Source organism: Schistocerca gregaria, chromosome 10, assembly GCF_023897955.1.
Source record: "Schistocerca gregaria isolate iqSchGreg1 chromosome 10, iqSchGreg1.2, whole genome shotgun sequence".
In the NCBI taxonomy this organism is placed as follows: domain Eukaryota; kingdom Metazoa; phylum Arthropoda; class Insecta; order Orthoptera; family Acrididae; genus Schistocerca; species Schistocerca gregaria.
Genome location: NC_064929.1, coordinates 189,510,899 through 189,534,063, shown reverse-complemented (window position 1 = coordinate 189,534,063; position 23,165 = coordinate 189,510,899). Strand labels below are relative to the sequence as shown.

The following is a 23,165-nucleotide window of genomic DNA, read 5'->3' as shown; positions in this document are numbered from 1 at the left end:
TGTAGGTTAAGTAGCTTGCATAATTTATTTTTTAGAAAATTTTTTGCAAATCATAAAACTTTTTCCATATATTTAAGCTTTATTAAGTCATAATTTCTACGATATTGAACTGAACTTCTTTTAAAAATTTATCATTGATGTTCATCCCAGTTTCCATAAGTTGTGCAAGTTTCACTGTGCTATGATGGTAAGTTTCTGAAAAAAAAAAGTACCTAACCAATAAAGAAATAAAATCTCAGGAATCCGGATTTAAAGATGAACATAGTTTGTTACTGACCTCAGAGCATCCTTGCACCATATCCTGGGTGATCTGCATTTTCCCTGGCTCTCTTAGTATTCTTTGAGTGCATTCTTGCCTTCCTAGCAATCATAGTCACTTCATAATCTGCTTTCTTCACACGGACAGCATCCAATTTGGAACATGCCATCGCCACATTTTCTCCAGGTTGTATGCATAACTTATGAAGTAGCACATAACTCTCCCAACATTGCCATCATTAAATGAAAGAATTGCATCATAAACACCATAATTCAATGTGTCTTTGCCTACAAGTACTGTTTTAGGACTTCCAGAGAATATGACACTGTTAAATGATTCATTGTGTTCTGGAAGGATAGGGAACAAGTGAATGTAGCGCGCGAACAGGGCAGCCAACTGTGAACACGAAATATTTTCACAAATCAGCAAATTAGGTTTCTGAAGTTCAAGAAGTTGGCAGAAGGCAAAAGGGGGCGTGGCAACATGTGCTTCCCGTAAAGTAACGGAATATTTAAACCTTTAAAGGCTAAGATGCCCATAGAAAACATATTTCTCTAGTAAAATACACTCCAAGGAATGTTTATGAGCAAAAGAATTTTTTTTATATTTTACCCCCTACGAAGGTACAATCTCCACTTAAATTGAAGCTTCCTGGCGGATTAAAACTGTGTGCCGGACCGAGACTCGAACTCGGGACCTTCGCCTTTCGCGGGCAAGTGCTCTACCAACTGAGCTACCCAAGCACGACTCACACCCCGTCCTCACAGCTTTACTCTGGCACACAGTTTTAATCTTCCAGGAAGTTTCATATCAGCGCACACTTCGCTGCAGACTGAAAATCTCATTCTGAAAACATCCCCCAGGCTGTGGTAAAGTCATGTCACCACAATATCCTTTCCTTCCGGACTGTTAGTTCTGCAAGATTCGCAGGAGAGCTTCTGTAAAGTTTGGAAGGTAGGAGACGAGGTACTGGCAGAACTAAAGCTGTGAGGACGGGACGTGAGTCGTGCTTGGGTAGCTCAGATGGTAGAGCACTTGTCCGCCAAAGGCAAAGTCCCCGAGTTCGAGTCTCGGTCCGGCACACAGTTTTAATCTGCCAGGAAGTTTCATATCAGAGCACACTCCACTGCAGAGTGAAAATCTCATTCTGGATACGCAGGTTGTTGGTTCTCGTGTGATAGGTGTCTCCCTGACCAAGGTATCCGAAGCTTTTGACGCTTCAAGAGGCATCGTATATAGATTTATACCTCATTCAGGGAAAGCGGAAAAACATCATCTGTTGATTCACAAAGGGACAAAAGTCTTTGCTGAATGATCGTGACCGACGGCCATTGAGGAGAATTGTGATCAAAAATAGGACGACAGTTGCGAAAACCACTGCAGAAATAAATATTGCATTCGCCAACAGTGTCAGCACAATAACAATTCGAAGGGAGCTGCATAAGAAGGGGACTGCAGGGCGAGCTGTAGGGGATTGCCGAAGCCGTAAAACGTAGACTACGGATAATGGAGGAAAATGATTTGATCCAATGTCCTGTTTCCACTGGTCGGGTTGACATCCCAGGAGTGAGGCATGGATGTGGTCTCGGCGATGATTTGGACAGCAGGGTCGCGATGTTTCATGGGCTCCGTGGTTACTCTGCAGTCTCATTACTCCAGAGGATTATATGGCCAGTATGGCTGAGCAGATGTGTTCCAGATTACAATGTTTTTCCCCAACTGTGATGCTGTTTTCCAAAGCGACAGGGGCCCTGCGCACACAGCTCGCAATGTCTAGGTCTGGTTTTGCGAGAATGAGTTGCTGCATCTGCCCTGGCCACCATAGTAACCACATCTGTCATACTACGAGCTTCTGTGATCCACTTTGGAGAGGCGGGTGCGTGATCGCGATCCTCATTGCCACTATTTATCAGGAAGAATGGTGTAAGACTCTCTGGAAAACCAAATAGGCCGTATAATTATTTATTCTGAGACAATTGGAAGCTGTTTGATTGCCAACCATTGTCTTTCATCGTAGTAGGTATAGCAAATTGTTGTGTTTTGATGTTTTCATATTTGTGTTTTTGTCCACCTACTGAATGCCATAGACTATTTAGAATAGCAGGTATCATTGGAGGATCTTACCATTAATGGGTGGCATCAGCATGATATCGACATCTGTTGTAAACTAACGAACCTCTTCCTTGTGATGGTAAGTTCCTATGCGACCAAAGTGTTGAGGGTATCGGCCCCTAGGCTTACACATGAATTTAATCTAACTTAGAATAACGTAAGCTAAGGAGAACACACACACTCCTCAGTGCCCATCTATTCCTCCCTCTCATCATCTCATGCTCCCATTTCTATCCGTCAACCTCCTCCACCCCACTCTCTCTGTCTCTTCATCTCCTGGCCCCCTCCCTTTGTTCATTTCTTCCACCCCTCTGTCAGACCGTATCTTCCACCTCCCACCTTCTTTCAGTATCCTCCTCTCCACCTCTCATTTCACCTCCACCTTAACCTCTTCCTTTTCTACTTGCCCCATACTCCTCTATACCTTGCGCCTGTTTCTTGCATTTCCACCTTCCACTTACTCAGTCCATATTCTACACTTCCATCTCAAACTGTCCACGGCCATTCTTATGGCTCCTGAAATACAGTCCAATAAAGCAGACCAGTACGTCTGCCGAAACATGCATTTCATGCAAGGCAGACTACACATTAGGGGCTTGAAAATCATTTATTTGCTCTTGACAAATAGACTTTCATGCAAAGCAAGTGGATGAAGAAGGCCAATACTACCCCAACACAACACACCTCTCATGCAGGGAAAAACTTTTGTAGCCCCTGACTTGTAGTGTGCCCTGCAGAGCAGGCTGATGTGGCATACAAGTACTGTTACCATACAACTTCCCTGTTGTGCAAGGTAGCCTATATGCCAGGGAGTGGAAAAAATGTTTTTGCCTGTATCTCCACTCCTATTGAAGCTAGGAGGCTATAAACCCTGCAGAGCTGGAACTCATGACACCTGCAGTTCTTGTGCCAGATCTGGAAAGCATCGATACAACGGTTTGGTAGGAGATTCTGAGCTGTACACATATACACTCTGCTTGATATATGGAACAGATTTATCAAGGCTGGGGGTGATATTACATGGTAATAGGGAGATGGGAGGGAATAACTGTTTGATTGGTGTGCTTGGTAATTTAATGGCTGTCGTCGTGAGTTCACCTGTGACTAGGGGATGAGGTACCATCAGTGGGCGGGGCAGCAGCTGACAAGGTGGGTGTTCGGAGAGATCTGGGGGCTTCTTCTGCCGACGCGGCTTGTGATGCTGGCAGCCAGGGCGGGCAAGTTTCTTTAATCAGCGGCTGCGTGGCCTGGCCGGTGGCTCATCTGCCTGCAGCGTTGGTATTCCGTTGGCAGCCCTGCAGACTTTAATTACCTCCACAGGGCAGCAGCAGCCACCAAGGAGCGGCGGCGCCGTCTTTGAGGCTGAAATCTGCTGGCGGCGACTAGCTGCTCCTCTGTGCGTTACAGGGCGGTGGGGTCGGAGGGGACTGGGCCACTGCACCAGATAACACGCCCTGTAGTTCACAGCACGGCCAGTGGCCTCAAATTAAATACCAGCTACCTGTTACCAGGGCAAAGTTGGAACCCACTGCTGGCGGACATGTTGAATATAGGAGGGCATGCTGGAAGTATGCCTCTGAATTTATGTGAACTCTTGAAGCTTTTTAAATGAGACAGACTTCGTGTCCCCATATTTATTTCTCAACATAGTTACACTGGCGATGATGACAGTTATCTCAACGAGAGACAAATTTGGTGACGACGATGATGATTTTGTTTGTGTGGTGCTCAACGGCGCGATCATCAGCGCCTGTACAAATTCCAAATCTTGTTAACTGCACAGTCTGACCGTTTTCCTAAATGATGATGAAATGGTGAGGACAACGCAGACATCAGTCCACAGGTGGAGAAAATCACCGATCCAGCAGTGAATCGAATCTGGGACTCCGTGATCCAGAGGCAGCATTGCTAACCACTAGACCACGAGCTGCAGATCAGAGACCGATTTGTTGATACTGTCCCTGTAGAATGTTTGCCAGAGCCACAACTTCACCTATGCTTGCACCAGTTCATCTCTATCCAAGGGAAGCCCTCTAAGGTTTTACTTGAGTTTTTGAAACAGACAAAAATCGGATAGGGCCAAGTCGGAACTGTAAAGGATGATCGATGACAGAGAATCCAAAGTGTTGGACTGACGCAGGTGTTGCATCACTAGTGTGTGTGGTCTGCTGTTGTCATGATGAAGGAGAGGGTGCTTTATCTGTGGACGGACTGTTCGAATTCGTGCTTTCAGTTCTCTGATGGACAGATTCTCATTCAGCGACGTAGTTACGTTACACACAGCCATGTTACACGCTACAATTGAGAGCTCTTTACTTTTGCAAGCTGCGTCAGCGAAGCGCAGAGGTCGACCAAGTAATATATGTGACATGTAATACCTCAACCAATATTGAGAACAGAAAAAAAAAAATTCCGAGGCATTACTTCCCAGCACGCCCTAAAACGAGTTCAGGCGCCCAGTTCCAGTTCCATGCTCTCGACCTAACACCTTCCAGGAGCAACAAAAATTCGATTTGAGGTATTTCATATTAATATGGCCTGAATATAAAAATTTAAAAAGGCACAGACTTACGTTAAAGTTTTAACACCGTGCGACAGGTATTACAGTCACCAACTTTTTATATACCTTGTGATACTGTAACTCTTAGCGGCCTACTTATCCAGACTCTGTTCCTCTAGTTCTAGTACATGACAATGACAGCAACTTGCGACTTCCAAAAAAGTGTTTTCTCTCTGACAACTCCCCCCCCCCCCCCAACCCCATATCATGATAAGAAGAAAATTTACCAAATGGTGTAGTTTTACTATTCGTGCAACAGAACTGCCACATCAAGCATGCTGTTTTAATTTATTCCTTCTTTAGTAGTAACTCTATTCGCAACACAGAATATATACATATACCTCTGAATTCACTTTAAAATTATATAATTGTATGAGATAGAGTTCAGGTGATTTGATATTGTACACATCTGTATATATTTCGGAATTTGTAAAAAGTAAAAAAAAATAAATAGAAAAGACACAATTTCACAGGCTTTACTGGTCTCGTACAGATATGACTATGTACCTGCCTAATAAGAGAGAGGCCCGAGTTGGATTTCCGGTCCTGATACAAATTTTCAATTGCCGCTTCAGTCTATATACATAAAATCGTATCTGTATGAGATCAGTTAAGTCTCTAAAATTATGTCATCTCATTTATATAAGTTCCTGCAGCTGAGTTTCAGGATGTATTCACCATATACGTACGATGCTGAGGTGCTATTCCAGAACATGGAGAGTGTCGGCAAACATGTTCTTTCTAATGGGGACTTTAAAATAGACTGGGGCGGCAGTGAGAATGTCGATCGAGCAGGGAAGCATGCCAAGCTAGTCCGTGCAGTTGTGTGAACAACTGTGCGAAGATGGCATGTGCATAGTAAGCTGAAGACCCAGGTTCAATTGCGGGCTTGGTACAAATTTGCACGCGGCGGTTGTCTACATATACATACAAAAAATTTGTAGCTACTGTGAACATTTTGAGCATCGAACATTTGCACGTCAGTAACATATTTATCAGGTTACCTTCCACTGGGAAAATGGTTGCACTCAGGGACTGTTATGTAATTTATAAATGATAGAGCGCAGGAATCAGTCTTCCTCTTTTTTTTTTTGCTGGTTTTATTGCGCAAATCCAGATTTCGGCTAGTGCCTAGCCATTATCAGTGCACTATTTTTTAAACAGGATGCATGTTACTTCCCTGTTCTTCGGGCGTCAATAGCAGTTCTTCGAATTCTCAAAGAACTCGATGCATGCAAAGAACTCGACGCATGTTAGTTTCCTGTTGTTCGGGCGTCAGTCACAGTTATTTGAATACTAAAAGAACTGTGACTGGCACCCGAACGACAGGGAACTAACATGCATCGAGTTTAAAAAATAGTGCATTGATAAAGGCTAGGCACTAGCCGAAATCTGGATTTGCGTAATAAAACCAGCAAAAAAGGACGACTCATTGCTGCGCTCTATTATTTATAAAGTAAGATATTTGTCGGTAGCTGAGTGTGTAGGGGAGAAGTCTTTCAGAGATTGGTAGTAACAACAATTCATTTTTACTTCTTTCAAATTATGTGTTTATAAAGAAACAGACATGTTAATTATCAAGTAATGAATTATAATTTTAGAAACAATGCAGCTCATAGCCAAAAACAATGGATGTAACACCCACATAATACAAATAATCTGGCACAAAATTGAAAGGAGGCCAGATAAATGGAAATAAAGGAGGACACAAACACCACACAGGAATACCTCTGAGATGACCAACGAAAAGAAATTGTACTGTTTAACATGGAAACTCAAATCGACACACAGAACAGAAAATCCACTGAAGAAATTGGGGACAAACATCCCTTACATAAAAAGTAAAGACACCCAGTTACATTTTACAAATACCAATAGAAAGACCAGACGAATACCAAGGATCTCGCATATACTAATTAGAATGTGAAGACTGCAGTTTCGTGTATTTCGGAATGAGAGGCATAAATTTAAAAACTAGATACAAAGAACGCATGTGAACCTGGAAATAAGAAGAGAGCCACTCTACCTTTGCTGAACACCTGATAGAGCATGGACATTGACACCTAATAAAGCATGGAATAGAACATGGAACAAGAATGAAAACTGTAAGCGTGGACAATCACAATAGAAAACTCCTTTCACATACAAAAAGCCTTCGTAACTAGTAAGGAAGTAATAAATGACCAAAGCAAAAAAATAAAGATTAATTAATTATGCTATCTACTAAAACAACAACAGGCAGATGCACGTACGCACGCGAACGCCCACACTTTTCCTTGCACATCTAGCGCTGCAAAAAGCCGTTATTCAGGCTTCTGGCAGGTGGTCACATTAATGTGACTAGACAATGTATAAGAGTGTAGTACTTATACAGGGTGTTTCAAAGAGAATATACTCATACAGAGTATTAAATACTAGCCATTAAAATTGCTGTACCACGAAGATGACGTGCAACAGACGCGAAATTTACCCGACAGCAAGAAGATGCTGTGATATGCAAATGATTAGTTTTTCAGGGAATTCACACAAGGTTGGCGCCGGTGGCGAGAACTACAACGTGCTGACATGAGGAAAGTTTCCAACCGATTTCTCATACACAAAAAGCAGTTGACCGGCGTTTCCTGGTGAAACGTTGTTGTGATGCCTCGTGTAAGGTGGAGAAATGCGTACCATCACGTTTCCGACTTTGATAAAGGTCGGATTGTAGCCTATCGCGATTGCGGTTTATCGTATCGTGACACTGCTGCTCACGTTGGTCGAGATCCAATGACTGTTAGCAGAATATGGAATCGGCGGGTTCAGGAGGGTAATACGGAACGCCATGCTGGATCCCAACGGTCTCGTATCACTAGCAGTCGAGATGACAGGCATCTTATCCGCATTGCTGTAACGGACCGTGCAGCCAAGTCTCGATCCCTGAGTTAACAGATGAGGACGTTTGCAAGACAACAACCATCTGCACCAACAGTTCGACGACGTTTACAACAGCATGGACTATTAGCTCGGAGACCGTGGCTGTGGCTATCCTTGACGCTGCATCACAGACAGGAGCGCCTGCGATGGTGTACTCAACGAAGAACCTGGGTGCACGAATGACAAAACGTCATTTGTTCGGATGAATCCAGGTTCTGTTTACAGCATCACGACGGTCGCATCCGTGTTTGGCGACATCGCGTTGAACGCACATTGGAAGCGTGTATTCGTCATCGCCATACAGGCGTATCACCCGGCGTGATGGTATGGGGTGGCATCAGTTACACGTCTCGGTCACCTCTTGTTCCCATTGACGGCACTTTGAACAGTGGACGTTACATTTCAGGTGTGTTACGACCCGTGGTTCTACCCTTCATTCGACCCCTGCGAAACCCTACATTTCAGCACGATAATGCACGACAGCATGTTGCAGGTCTTTCACGGGCCATTCTGGATACAGAAAATGTTCGACTGCTGCCCTGGCCAGCACATTCTCCAGATCTCTGACCAATTGAAAACGTCTGGTCAATGGCGGCCGAGTACCTGGCTCGTCACAATACGCCAGTCACTACTCTTGAAGAACTGTGGTATCTTGTTGAAGCTGCATGGGCAGCTGTACCTGTACAGGCCATCCATGCTCTGTTTGACTCAATGCCCAGAAGTATCAAAGCCGTTATTACGCCAGAGGTGGTTGTTCTGGGTACTGATTTCTCAGGATCTATGCACCCAAATTGCGTGAAAATGTAATCACATGTCAGTTCCGGTATAATATACTTGTCCAATGAATACCCATTTATCATCTGCATTTCTTCCTGGTATAGTAATTTTAAAGGCCGGTAGTGTATTTTGTCCAAACTATCGACCGCTGCGCCTCGGCTCGGCTATTGGAGAAACGAATACATAGTCTAGTTTATATTAACAGCCGCTAGATGTCAGTTTTCCTCTGTTTTGCTTGGTAAACATCATATGTTTAAAATGGCTACCCAGCAGCAGAAATAATTTTGTGTTCTCGAGTTTGTGAAGTGCAGTTGCGTGATTACAGTGCAAAGACGTTTGAGGATGAGGTATGAAATTGGTCCTTAGAATGGGTGGAACATTTGCAGATCGTATCAACAGTTTCTAGATACAGCATGTTTATGTAAAGGAAAGAGTCCTGGCCGCTCTCGTGTACCTGAAGAAAATGGTTGCACGAAATCAAACTCCTTTCCAACGTATTTCTTCAAAATCAACACGTCGTGCCAGTCGGGTGTTACAACTGCCTACAATAACAATTTTGGGTGTTTTGAGTCGTCGGTTATTTATGAAGCCTTACAAGTAAGCCGGCCGGGGTGGCCGAGCGGTTCTAGGCGCTACAGTCTGGAACCGCGCGACCGCTACGGTCGCAGGTTCGAATCCTGCCTCGAGCACGGATGTGTCTGACATCCTTAGGGTAGTTAGGTTTAAGTAGTTCTAAGTTCTAGGCGACTGATGACCTCAGAAATTAAGTCGCATAGTGCTCAGAGCCATTTGAACCTTACAAGTTACAGCTGCTACAATCTCTGCGTCCTGTTGACAAACGTGTGGCATTTTGTATCGAGATTCTTGATGCTACTGACAATGATTACACTTTCGCACAACGCATCGTGTTTCGTGATGAAGCGACTTCCCATGTAAGTGGTCAGGCAAACAAACACAATATTCGAATTTGGGGCCTACAGAACCTACATGCAGTCATTGAACATGCTCGAGATTCACCCCAAGTCATTGTGGTTTGTGCGATATCCCGATCATCTGCTTACGGCCCATTCTTCTTTGATGGGTACGTGGTTAACGGTCACCAGTATCTCGCTATGTTACAAAACTGGTTGTTTCCGAGGCTGCATGAAGACAACTTCATTTTTCAACGAGACGGGGCACCCCCTCACTGGAGTCGCCAAGTGCGTGAATATCTGAATGGATTGGTCGTCAAGGAGTTGGCGACTTAGTATGTCTCAGCGGGGCTCCAAGGTCAGCGGATCTGACACCCTCTGACTTCTTCCTGTGGGATTCCCTTAAAGACAACGTTTATGTACCACCACTCCCACAGATCCTGGAAGAGTTGAAGAATCGGATCCGTACTGCCATAACATCAGTGACGAACGACATGCTTGCCCGAGTATGGGAGGAATTTGAGTATCGATGCGATATTGTTCTGTCGCTGACTGAGGACGTATTGAACATTTGTAATCTGAACTTGAGAGGTTCGTAAATGTGTGTGTAAAGTTTTATATTCGTATATCTCGAAGTTTAGTAAATATATGCATTCGAAATACGTATATTCTTTGTGAAACACCCTGTATTTTAGTATAAGCAGCAGGGAGAAGTAATGAAAGGAAAGGGGGATGAGGGGAGAGAGGAGAGAGAGAGAGAGAGAGAGAGAGAGAGAGAGAGAGAGAGAGAGAGAGAGAGGTGGGCGAATGTAAGTTGCTGGGTTTCAAGGATGCTGTTTCTCTAGAATTCAGTGTAGCTTGGCCGAGTAGCTGCGTGGTGTGTTAAAATAACTGACTGAAAAATTGCGGTGAGTGGAAGTGTGTGCTTCCGGCATGCGTCACCGTGCACGGACGGGCATGTCTTTGCATTTCTTTTTTAAATATTTTATTTCCACTTTTCTCGGAGAGTTTCTGAGCAGGTATGCGTCTGTATATGCGGAAGAAAATTTCCTCGCGCTATCCGCGAAGCGTTCCAGCGCACTGGCGCGTAATGCGTCACCAGTTGCTCTCTTTCTTTTTTCGCCCCCTTCGCCGTGTTACTGGGAACGCGGGCTGGGCAGCTGGCGGCGTGTATGCATAAAAAGGTGGCCCTGTTCCGCGGGTCAGTTGCACCTGCCACCGACCGCGGAATGTCTGTGAAAGCTTGCCCAGGTAGTCGCAAATATTGATTACGCTTTAATACTCCGGAGTAACGTAGGAACACACGAGGCAAGAAAAATGTACAGGGTGGACATTATTAAAACCGACAAACTGCAGGGACGGATTCCTGACTGGAATTGGACGGAAAAAGGTCTACAAGCATGTGTCCAGAAATCCATCGTTTCCTCTACAGGAAGGATTTTGTTGAAGATTTATACACCAAACCATCACAATTATGTGATTTCTGTCATCAGTCCTCTTTACCGACGAACCATTCTGCCGCTTACAGTATGCCGCGGCAATCGCACAGAGTGAAACAGAGCAGTAAGGTGTGCGGACGTTTGCCACGCCGGACGTTTGCCACGATTTTACCTGCTCTGAGTGGTTGGGTCCCTTGTCTCCCCCCCCCCCCCCCCCCCCCCTCCTCATCATCGCTTACCGAGACTTTCCGCTGGTTTACTTAACAGAGAAGCAGAACCTTTTTGGATTTTCCGCCACATTTCTAGAGAGAGTTTCGTTGTGGAAACTATTAAATGCATCTCGCATCAAATTTCGAGCCTCAGTAGAACTTCGCCAATCTGGGAGATTTTGCGTTCGTCTAAATTATACTTGCCTTTTTCGGTGCTCCAGCAGCAGTTTTCTGTCGTGTTTTGTGTACCATGGGGGATCAGTTCCGTCTGTTATTAATTTATTTGGTATGAATCTCTCGTGTGCTGTTGATACTATTTCTTTGAACTTACGCCACATATAGTCTTCACTTACATAGTCTGGGAGGACTGGAGACTGTCTCTTATAAATACGTCAACCAAATCTTTGGTTGCTTTTATAAATAGATGTATTTCGCGTTTAGTTTTGGTGACTTTTTCTGTTACGGAATTGAACCTCGCTGCGGCTGCGTGTTCACTAATCCCTGTATCCCTCGTGATACTCAGGATTATTTGTGGCTAGAAGGTCAAGTGTGTTTTCGTAACCATTTACAATTTGAATGGCGTCGTGAACAAATTGTTCAAAATAATCTAAAAAAAAAGCATTTAGGACAATTAGGGAAGTTATTTTCTATCTACAATAGGATCTGAAAATGCATTTTTATAAACATACGGAAGGTAGATTCAAGTCACTGCCAACTATAATTGTATGAAAAGGCTACATGTTTGTGATGAGACTCAAGTTTTCTTTGAACTGTTCAGCAACTGTTTCATCTCAGAGCGGAGGTCGGTAAAAGGACCCAGTTATTAATTTATTCCGACTGTCGAATATAACCTCTGCCCGTACCAAGTCACAGTAACTATCTGCTTCAATGTCACTTGTGAGCTGAAACACACATTACATTATTTTTCCTTAAATTGTGCTTCTTGTTTCTGTTGTAATGCAGATCATTACAATTACGGCTTTTCCCTCCGAAACCTAGGATGCTTTTTCTGTGACCCTGTAAATACCAGAGCTAAATAATGTAGAACAACAACGTACGTTACAAACATAGCGTTCTGTATTACTTCATTTCCTTATTTCTAACATTTTAAAAATGTACGTCGACTTTAGATGACGTGTCAATCATAGATGTTCTTATCTCTATTTTCAGTCTTGTTTCGAGCATTGTTAACCCTACACATTATTAACTAATGTTTTACCGCAAGGGATATCGCATTTTAGAGAGTTAATTAATATCGAGTATGTCGTTCTTCTTTTCAAACATTCACATACCCATTTTTTCTTTCCTTATTGGCTTTTGGGCTTGCAGTTGTAGTAATTAAAGTAGGCACAAATGCAGTGATCAAAAAGAAATAATTACCGTACATTCGCATTCTCGTTACATCGTTCCTTTCTTATTGCTCCCATGGCGATGGACTGTTTCTATCGCATCGGTGAGCGTGAAAGGAAGGTACCGTACAGACAGAGGAATCTATATTTATATTTGTCAGAACTAATTACATACTGACATAATCGTCGGTATTGCTTTCGTTTCCCAAAAGTTATAAATATTTCAATTTCGGAAAAGAAGCTCTGTATTTGGCCAAGATGTCGAAGAAGAAGTCCCTAGTCCTAACGTACTGGATGTATCGAGTAAGATGTGGAGTCGGCAGTTTGAAAGCGGACAGAAGAAGTACGAGGAAGGGCGTCCCTTACCTGAGGAATCGCTATCTGGCGAAGGGGCAAGTGTGGCAAAAGTCCGGCATTCCAACAGTAAGACACGGCACGAGATTAGGGGAACTTAATTTGTCAGCGCCACCTACCGTGGCAACGCTGCGTTTCCAGGACCCGTGTTCATAAGACCTTTTCTCCCTCCATTTCCAGTCGGGAGTGTGTCCATGCATTTGTCCGTTTTATTAATGTTTACCCTGTATATACAGGGTGATGGTATGATGATGTTATAAACTTCCTATTTGAGCACAGAGAAGCTGTTCATCTTCGCTGCTGTGAAAAAAGTCTCTCACTGAACAGTGTCCGTAGCTCTTAAGGGATGCTGGTTAGATCCCACGTTTACTGGACATTTTTTATATCGAAATAATCGGCAACCATCTGCATAAAAGTAATTTTATTTCCTTAACCAATTTCAGGCAATTACTGTCCCTTTTCAGAAGGGATAGCTATCGCATTATTTACTAGTGTCAACAATAAGATAAATAATACTATAGTTATAACCTTCTGAAGAAGGACACTAAGTGCCTGTGAAAGCTATGGACAGAAGGTAAAATTTTGTAAGACAATTTTATGTTGAACCAGAGATGTTCAAATGTAGTATCGATTGTGTAGTAGCATCGCTTCTCAACAGCGATCGCTGGTTCACGGTCTTATGGGTAATATGTTTGAGTAATGTTAGATAGAGAGATGTATGGAGGACTCTCAAGTGTAGAGATGTGTTGTATCTGATGTGTGCTGGATATATACTTACTTGCTACTGGCAGTAATGATTTTTATTTGCAGGATACCATACTGGGAATAATTAAGGTAAGGAAAGTTGTTTTGTTACCAGCGCAATGCGCGTTTTTGTAAGTGACGATGGAGATTATGTATAGCACTCTCATCCAATGATTTTGTAAAGCTAATTGTTAATGTATAATAAGTTTATTGTGTGTTAATTTTGAGCATTATTAATTTTCAATGAGTTAAAATACAAGGTGTAAAGTTAGTGCTGTATTGTTACTTATTACAAGTCAATCCGAGTTCCGAGATCCATGTAATTTTTGATCAACTATTTTGCTCAAGAAGTTATTGTCTCAGCCGTCGTCGATTTAATTGAAATGTATGCTAAGCAACAGTCCTGCACAATAGCTGTATGCTAACTATACAATTTAAAGTACGAACAGCGAACCATGTGAAGAGCTCCACCAATGCGCAGATAAAGGTAAAAAAAATATTATTTCAGGGATAGCATTCATTAAGCACAGGAACCATTATTTTCAAACTGATCGAGTTTTATTTTACTATGAGGGCCAATTTCAAATCAGTACCGTTGCAACAGATTCAGTTTTTGTGTTACGTAAATTCATGCAGTTTTGGTTTGGTTTAAAGTTATTAGCAGTTTACATTCTCGCAGTCCAGAAAAGTATAGTACAGGGCAACGCGCGTAAGCGACGAGATAAAAATGGACGTTCGCATGCCTATTCCATTCTAAAAGGCTACTGCGAGTTGCGCTACCACAGACATACATGCTTCGCGTGAAACCGGTCAAGGAAATAAAATTTCTTTTATGCAGCTTGGTCGCTCATTATTTCGATGTGTACAGCTACAGCTTCTGAAGATGGATAAAATAACTGGACATATTTTCCTTGTTTTGATCTATACTACCGCCTCTGAAAGTTGCCTACTCTACACTCTTAGCAACAACAGTAGCGCTGCATGTATTCCATTGTTAGCGGTATCAGAACGATTTTCCCTTTCAACTTTCGACGTGGTCGTTACACTCTACCTTCTCTATCATCTCTAAAAGTTTATAATATCATTGCGGATGCATATATAAAGATGGTATCTGTTCTTTCGGTGAGCCTTATACATATGTCGGAAAGAACAGATGCCGTCTTCATACATATATAGTTAAGACTAACCGGACATTGATCTTCTTCTTCTGTGCGGATGCACAAACAGAGCCCGAGCTCTTGCGGAAATCGACAAAAAGTCGTGAGTAATGAGTATAATCGGCAGGGGCACTATGAATATAGTGCGGGACAATAAGTTGAGAATGTGGGTCTCACGGGAGGCGTGCCAGAGATAAGTCCCTGCAGTCGCTGTATCCTCTGTGTCCTCGGTGACTCAGATGGAGCCGTCACGGTAGCTCAGCGTGTTCGGTCATAAGGCTAGGTGCCCTCTGTAATAAAACAAAAACTGAGTTAATCGATCAGCAACGAACTGAAACAGATTTCTTACGACGTCCTCCCCGAGCAGATGAAACGAACAAAAGCGAACAAAATAAGATTTAAAAAAAAAGGATGGATAGAGCGTCTGCCTCGTAAGCAGGAGATCCCGGTTTTGAGTCATAGTCGGGTCACACATTTTCGACTGTCCACGTTGACTTATATCAACTTCTGTATGCAGCTAGGGGTATTTATTTCATTGTAATATCATTGCAGAGTCAACCTGTAAATATATCATGCGTCTCTCCTACCTTCTCTATCATCTCTAAAAGTTTGTAATATCATTGCGGATGCATATGTGAAAATGGTATCTGTTCTTTCGGTGAGCCTTATATATATGTCGGAAAGAACAGATACCGTCTTCATACATACACTCCTGGAAATGGAAAAAAGAACACATTGACACCGGTGTGTCAGACCCACCATACTTGCTCCGGACATTGCGAGAGGGCTGTACAAGCAATGATCACACGCACGGCACAGCAGACACACCAGGAACCGCAGTGTTGGCCGTCGAATGGCGCTAGCTGCGCAGCATTTGTGCACCGCCGCCGTCAGTGTCAGCCAGTTTGCCCTGGCATACGGAGCTCCATCGCAGTCTTTAACACTGATAGCATGCCGCGACAGCGTGGACGTGAACCGTATGTGCAGTTGACGGACTTTGAGCGAGGGCGTATAGTGGGCATGCGGGAGGCCGGGTGGACGTACCACCGAATTGCTCAATACGTGGGGCGTGAGGTCTCCACAGTACATCGATGTTGTCGCCAGTGGTCGGCGGAAGGTGCACGTGCCCGTCGACCTGGGACCGGACCGCAGCGACGCACGGATGCACGCCAAGACCGTAGGATCCTACGCAGTGCCGTAGGGGACCGCACCGCCACTTCCCAGCAAATTAGGGTCACTGTTGCTCCTGGGGTATCGGCGAGGACCATTCGCAACCGTCTCCATGAAGCTGGGCTACGGTCCCGCACACCGTTAGGCCGTCTTCCGCTCACGCCCCAACATCGTGCAGCCCACCTCCAGTGGTGTCGCGACAGGCGTGAATGGAGGGACGAATGGAGACGTGTCGTCTTCAGCGATGAGAGTCGCTTCTGCCTTGGTGCCAATGATGGTCGTATGCGTGTTTGGCGCCGTGCAGGTGAGCGCCACAATCAGGACTGCATACGACCGATGCACACAGGGCCAACACCCGGCATCATGGTGTGGGGAGCGATCTCCTACACTGGCCGTACACCTCTGGTGATCGTCGAGGGGACACTGAATAGTGCACGGTACATCCAAACCGTCATCGAACCCATCGTTGTACCATTCCTAGACCGGCAAGGGAACTTGCTGTTCCAATAGGACAATGCACGTCCGCATGTATCCCGTGCCACCCAACGTGCTCTAGAAGGTGTAAGTCAACTACCCTGGCCAGCAAGGTCTCCGGATCTGTCCCCCATTGAGCATGTTTGGGACGGGATAAAGCGTCGTTTCACGCGGTCTGCACGTCCAGCACGAACGCTGGTCCAACTGAGGCGCCAGGTGGAAATGGCATGGCAAGCCGTTCCACAGGACTACATCCAGCATCTCTACGATCGTCTCCATGGGAGAATAGCAGCCTGCATTGCTGCGAAAGGTGGATATACACTGTACTAGTGCCGACATTGTGCATGCTCTGTTGCCTGTGTCTATGTGCCTGTGGTTCTGTCAGTGTGATCATGTGATGTATCTGACCCCAATAATGTGTCAATAAAGTTTCCCCTTCCTGGGACAATGAATTCACGGTGTTCTTATTTCAATTTCCAGGAGTGTATATAGTTAAGACTAACCGGACATTGATCTTCTTCTTCTGTGCGGATGCACAAACAGGGCTCGATCTCTTGTATTTCGCAGATGTTTGCAATTTTGTTTTTGCCCTCTGTAGCTAGTGACAGCCCAAGCAAATGCTGCCCATCACATGTTTCATGCGTCAGTTTGTTTCCCACATCAAGCAAAACGATTTTCAAATCGGAAGTTTACGTGCCCGTTCAAATGAAAGCTATCGCGTTAGTCTAGTGCGATGTTCGTTTTACCGATATGTGTTAACAGGAACAGCAGAACACGGGGAGTAGCCGGTACTCCAGCAGCGGCTGAGCAGCGCGCTGCTACATAGCGGTAGCAGCGAACGCAGATCAGGGAGGGGCTATCGTTGCCGGAGTAGTCGCTTTTCTTCGTGTTTCACTGCCTTGTTAATACATACTGGTAAAGCGAATATCGCACTAGACTAATTTGGGACCGTTCTATTGAATTGACACTGCAAATTTCACTTTAAAATCCACCGATGGTTTCCCTCGACGTTAGGCGTCGCATGAAATCATGAGGAGCAGCATTAGTTTGGGCTGACTCCAGCTGCACCTTGCAAAAACGAAATTCACACACACACACACACACACACACACACACACACACACACACACACACAGACACACACAAACAAACACACACACACACACACACACACACACACACACACACACACACACACGCACATTTTATACAGGGCGTTACAAAAAGGTACGGCCAAACTGTTAGGAAACATTCCTCGCACACAAAGAAACAAAATATGTTACGTGGACATGTGTCCGGAAACGCTTACTTTCCATGTTAGAGATGATTTTATTACTTCTCTTCAAATCACATTAATCATAGAATGGAAACACACAGCAACAGAACGTACCAGCGTGACTTCAAACACTTTGTTACAGGAAATGTTCAAAATGTCCTCCGTTATCGAGGATACATGCATCCACCCTCCGTCGCGTGGAATCCCTGACGCGCTGAGGCAGCCCTGGAGAATGGCGTATTGTATCACAGCCGTCCACAATACGAGCACGAAGAGTCTCTACATTTGGTACCGGGGTTGCGTAGACAAGAGCTTTCAAATGCCCCCATAAATGAAAGTCAAGAGGGTTGAGGTCAGGAGAGCGTGGAGGCCATGGAATTGGTCCGCCTCTACCAATCTATCGGAGACCGAACCTGTTGTTGAGAAGCGTACGAACACTTCGACTGAACTGTGTGGGAGCTCCATCATGCATGAACCACATGTTGTGTCGTACTTGTAAAGGCACATGTTCTAGCAGCACAGGTAGAGTATCCCGTATGAAATCATGATAACGTGCTCCATTGAGCGTAGGTGGAAGAACTGAAATGATGAGCTCTAACATGTAAATTAAGCGTTTCCGGACACATGTCCACATAACATCTTTTCTTTATTTGTGTGTGAGGAATGTTTCCTGAAATTTTGGCCGTGCCTTCTTGTAACACCCTGCATACAGGGTGTTTCACTAAATGTGTTTGCCTCTGTAAGTTACGAAGTAATAGGCGACGGAAATATTTATTGCGGTAGGTCATCATAAGAAACGTTACACTGTATGCGGAGCTATTGACATAGTTTATTGTGTTTTTATCCAAAGAGTGACAGCAAAAAGATACATTTTTTTTAATGGAAGACTAGTTGTTTCTATCATGCACTGGAATCAGTAACAGCAGCTGTGTATACATCAATTTAAATTACATTCCTATCTCTTTTAGTTTGAGAGCTACAACCCTTCAAAGTTTCCGGGGCAGATACCACACACGCTGCGCATAACGCAATGTGCCTTCTAAATGTGGTGCGGCAGAGTTGTCACGGAACGAGAAGCTTCCTCGGTGCGCTGCTAGACTGCCGACTGTCGGCGCACACTGCCGTATAAACGACAGTTCGAGCCACACAAACAAACGGGGCTCAATATACCACAGTTACTGTCACCGGATGAAGACGGCATACACGAACAACGAGTACGTTGGCATGTTGCTGATGCTCGGCGAGTGATGACACGATGCCACTGAAGCAGCCATGGCGTACGCCGTGAGATATCCTAGGCGAAGAGCTCCGGCAGCCATTACGTTCTTTCGAGCCGAACAACAACTTCGGGAAACAGGCAGCTTGGTAATGCGCCGCAGTAACAGACGAAGAACAGCAAGAAGTGAGGAGACGGAGGTGTTTGTTTTAGCTGCAGCACACCACGATCCTCACGTCAGCTTACGAGCCGTTGCTGCAGTCGCTGGTGTCAGTCTCACATCTGTGTGGCGTATAGTACACGGCCACAGGTTTCACCCGTACCGCCTGTCACCGACCCAGGGGCTGCATGGGAACGATTTACCTTCGCAGCCGTGCACACCTGTTGTTCAGAATTGCTGCGCCAATGGCTCCGACTCCTGCAGCTGTTACCGACCGCCAGGGCCCTCTTGGAAGAACACACATCAGGAGGGAACGTTGCTACGGACCGTACAGTCGTCTCCGTACAGGCCAAGCATGTTCCTATAAATTTCACTCGGTTTATGTCCTTTTGCCAGCAAATGCCGAACTACACTTCACTGTTCTCCACGAGCTGACGATAAACGCCCCAGGTTTGTTTTGTAATTCAGACTAAGCTTCAAATTATTTTAACTCCATCGTTTCTTGGTGAAACTTTGTATATTAACTAAACAAACACTGTTTTTCTGTCTTGTTTCAAAAGTTTTATTATGGTTACTGCAGAGTCTAGTTTTCGGGTGGTAAGCATATTACTTATTCTAAAGATGATAAAGCAAAAATTAACATGTCGACTTCTTAATGTATGGATCCTTGGGTTAACGTAAAATTATTTCAAGGACCTTTTTTTCTGACTAATTACACAGTTCAGCAATTACACTAACACGACTAAACATACCAAGGAATAAAGTTATGCATCATCCAGTTAGAAATTCCAGAACTAAAAAAAATCAGACGTGTATGTGTGCGCACCTGTTATTAAATGAGCAAGCCCAATTAATCATTCACCTCTTTTAGATGATATTGTAACTGCTAGATAGAAGTAAAACTTTGGATCTGATTCATAAGTAGACAAAAGTTTTAGGCTGATTTCTTGGAATGTTTAGACATGTTAGTCTAAAATGTTCAAATGTGTTTGAAATCTTATGGGACTTAACCGCTAAGGTCATCAATCCCTAAGCTTACACACTACTTAACCTAAATTATCCTAAGGACAAACACATACACCCATGCCCGAGGGAGGACTCGAATCTCTGCCGGGACCAGCCGCACAGTCCATGACTGCAGTACCTTCGACCGCTCGGCTAATCCCACGCTGCATGTTAGTCTAATTGCTGAGTTGCATAATTCCATGTGTAATATGTCAAAAACAGATAAATAAATAAAAAAATAAAAAAGTCGTTGGAGTAATTTTACTTAAATGGAGATGTTTGCATTTGCCCAATCTTCATGTTTATCTTTGCTTTATTATTTGTGGGATCAGTAATGTACTTTAAAATGGTCTTATAGCCCGAAACGTAGGTTGTGCAGTAACTATAACAAAATTTGTGAAACAAAGCAAGAAAACAGTATTTGTTTAGTTAAACTTCAAATTATCTTTCGCTAGAGCTATACATAAAAACAAAATACACTCTTTAGCGCAAACTTAAAACCGTATCGTCGTGAAATTTTAACATTCCAGCAGCAGTACCAGCGTATAAATAAATCATTTTGCTTCATTGTCCGTTTATCCCTCGTGTTATAAAAAACGAGCAGCACCGCGAAACAATTCTGTCATGGAATGAGTCATTATAGCATCGATATTCCATTCCTGTGGTCCCGGTATGCACGCACAGCTGGCATTCCGGGGAGCCTGAATGCATGCAGAAAGGGCGGTGTGGAGACTGCTCCGGTACTCACTGTCATAGTCTGGGTAGCTGGGAGCAGAGGCTGCCAAAGCGGCCACCAGGAGCAGCACCAGCGCCACCTTGCACACAGCGGACGTCGATGCCATCGCGATGAGTGTCTGCAACATAAACACAGCGGAGCCACGTTAGCCAAAGTGCAGTGTGAGCGTTAGGAGAGAGCTGGATTCGCAACTTTTAAGGAGTTTTTGGCTACAAATTACTAACACGAATTCTTTACAGGCGAATGGAAAAACTGGTAGAAGACGACCTCAGGGACGATCAGTTTGGATTCCGTTGAAATGTTAGAACAAGTGAGGCAATACTAACCCTACGACTTACCTCAGAAAATCGATTAAAGAAAGGCAAACCTACGTTTCTAGCATTTGTAGACTTAGAGAAAGCTTTTCACAATGTTGAGTGGAACACTCTCTTTCAAATTCTAAAGGTGGCAGGGGTAAAATACAGGGAGCGAAAGGCTATTTACAATTTGTACAGAAACCAGAGCCCGCATCTCGTGGTCGTGCGGTAGCGTTCTCGCTTCTCGCGCCCGGGTTCCCAGGTTCGATTCCTGGCGGGGTCAGGGATTTTCTCTGTCTGGTGATGGCTGGGTGTTGTGTGTTGTCCTTAGGTTAGTTAGGTTTAAGTAGATCTAAGTTCTAGGGGACTGATGACCATAGATGATAAGTCCCATAGTGCTCAGGGCCATTGAACCATTTTGAACCAGAAACCAGATGGCAGTTATAAGATCGAGGGACATGAAAGGGAAGCAGTGGTTGGGAAGGGAGTGAGACAGGGTTGTAGCCTATTCCTGATGTTATTCAATCTGTATATTGAGCAAGCAGTGAAGGAAACAAAAGAAAAATTCGGAGTAGGAATTAAAATCCATGGAGAAGAAATAAAAACTTTGAGGTTCGCCGATGAAATTGAATTTCTGTCAGAGAAAGTTAAGGAGATGGAAGAGCAGCTGAACGGAATGGACGGTGTCTTCAAAGGAGGATATAAGATGTACATCAACAAAAGCAAAACGAGTATAATGGTATGTAGTCGAATTAAATCAGGCGATGCGGCGGGAATTAGATTAGGAAATGAGACTCTTAAAACTTCCTGGCAGATCAAAACTGTGTGCCCGACCGAGATTCGAACTCGGGACGATTGCCTTTGCCTTTGCAAATATCCCGAGTTCGAGTCTCGGTCGGGTACACAGTTTTGATCTGCCAGGAAGTTTCATATCAGCGCACACTCCGCTGTAGAGTGAAAATGGCTCTGAGCACTATGGGACTTAACATCTGTGATCATCAGTCCCCTAGAACTCAATACTACTTAAACCTAACTAACCTAAGGACATCACACACATCCATGCCCGAGGCAGGATTCGAACCTGCGACCGTAGCAGTCACGCCAGAGTGAAAATCTCATTCTGGAGACTCTTAAATTAGTAAATGAATTTTGCTATTTGGGGAGCAAAATAACCGATGATAGTCGAAGTAAAGACGATATAAAATGTAGGCTGGCAATGGCAAGGAAAGCGTTTCCTAAGAAGAGAAATAGTTTGGACAAGAAAAGAATAGAAGCTTTCGAAACGTGGTGCTACAGAAGAATGCTGAAGATTAGATGGGTAGATCACATAACTAATGAGGAGGTACTGAATAGAATTGGGGAGAGGACGAGTATGTGGCACAACTTGACTAGAAGAAGGGAACGGTTGGTAGGGCATATTCTGAGGCATCAAGGGATTACCAATTTGGTACTGGGAGGCAGCGTGGAGGGTAAAAATCGTAGAGGGAGACCAAGAGATGAATACACTAAACAGATTCAGAAGGATGTAGGCTACAGTAGGTACTGGGAGATGAAGAAGCTTGCACAGGATAGGGTAGCATGGAGAGCTGCATCAAAACAGTCTCTGGACTGAAGACCACAACAACAACAACAACAAAGTCTAGGGGACTGATGACCTCAGATGTTAAGTTCCATAGTGCTTAGAGCCATTTGAACCTTTTTTTATCCTTGGGCACTACGCAGTTTGCTTTCCTTCGGGATGATGCTATCTACCAGCGGGACAATGCAACAAGTTATACAGCTCGCAGAGTGGCTTCAAGAGCGCCAGAATATGTTTACCACAACCCACTGGCCACCAGACTCCGTGAATTCAAATCCAGCGAAGAATCTGTGCCACCACCTCGGGCGGGCTGTACGCATTACGGATCGTGTACCGAGAAACCTAGCGCAGCTGGTCACCGTAACGGAGTCTGCATGGCTCCGCATCCCTTTGGTTACGTTCCAGAACCTCGCCAAATCTCTTGCTGCACGTCCGCAGAGGTCCGTACCGTAAAAAGTCGGTTATTCAG

The 23,165-nt window shown here is 44.3% G+C and overlaps 1 protein-coding gene across 1 annotated transcript in view; it reads right to left on the bottom strand.

The window, feature by feature from the left end:
* LOC126293576 (short neuropeptide F) overlaps positions 1 to 23,165 on the bottom strand; it is a 518,100-nt gene that overhangs the window by 133,493 nt on the left and 361,442 nt on the right. The window contains exon 2 of the mRNA XM_049986850.1: positions 20,834 to 20,939. Coding sequence (XP_049842807.1) covers positions 20,834 to 20,927 — 94 coding nt within the window. The 5' untranslated portion in view covers positions 20,928 to 20,939. The remainder of the gene's footprint in view (positions 1 to 20,833; positions 20,940 to 23,165) is intronic.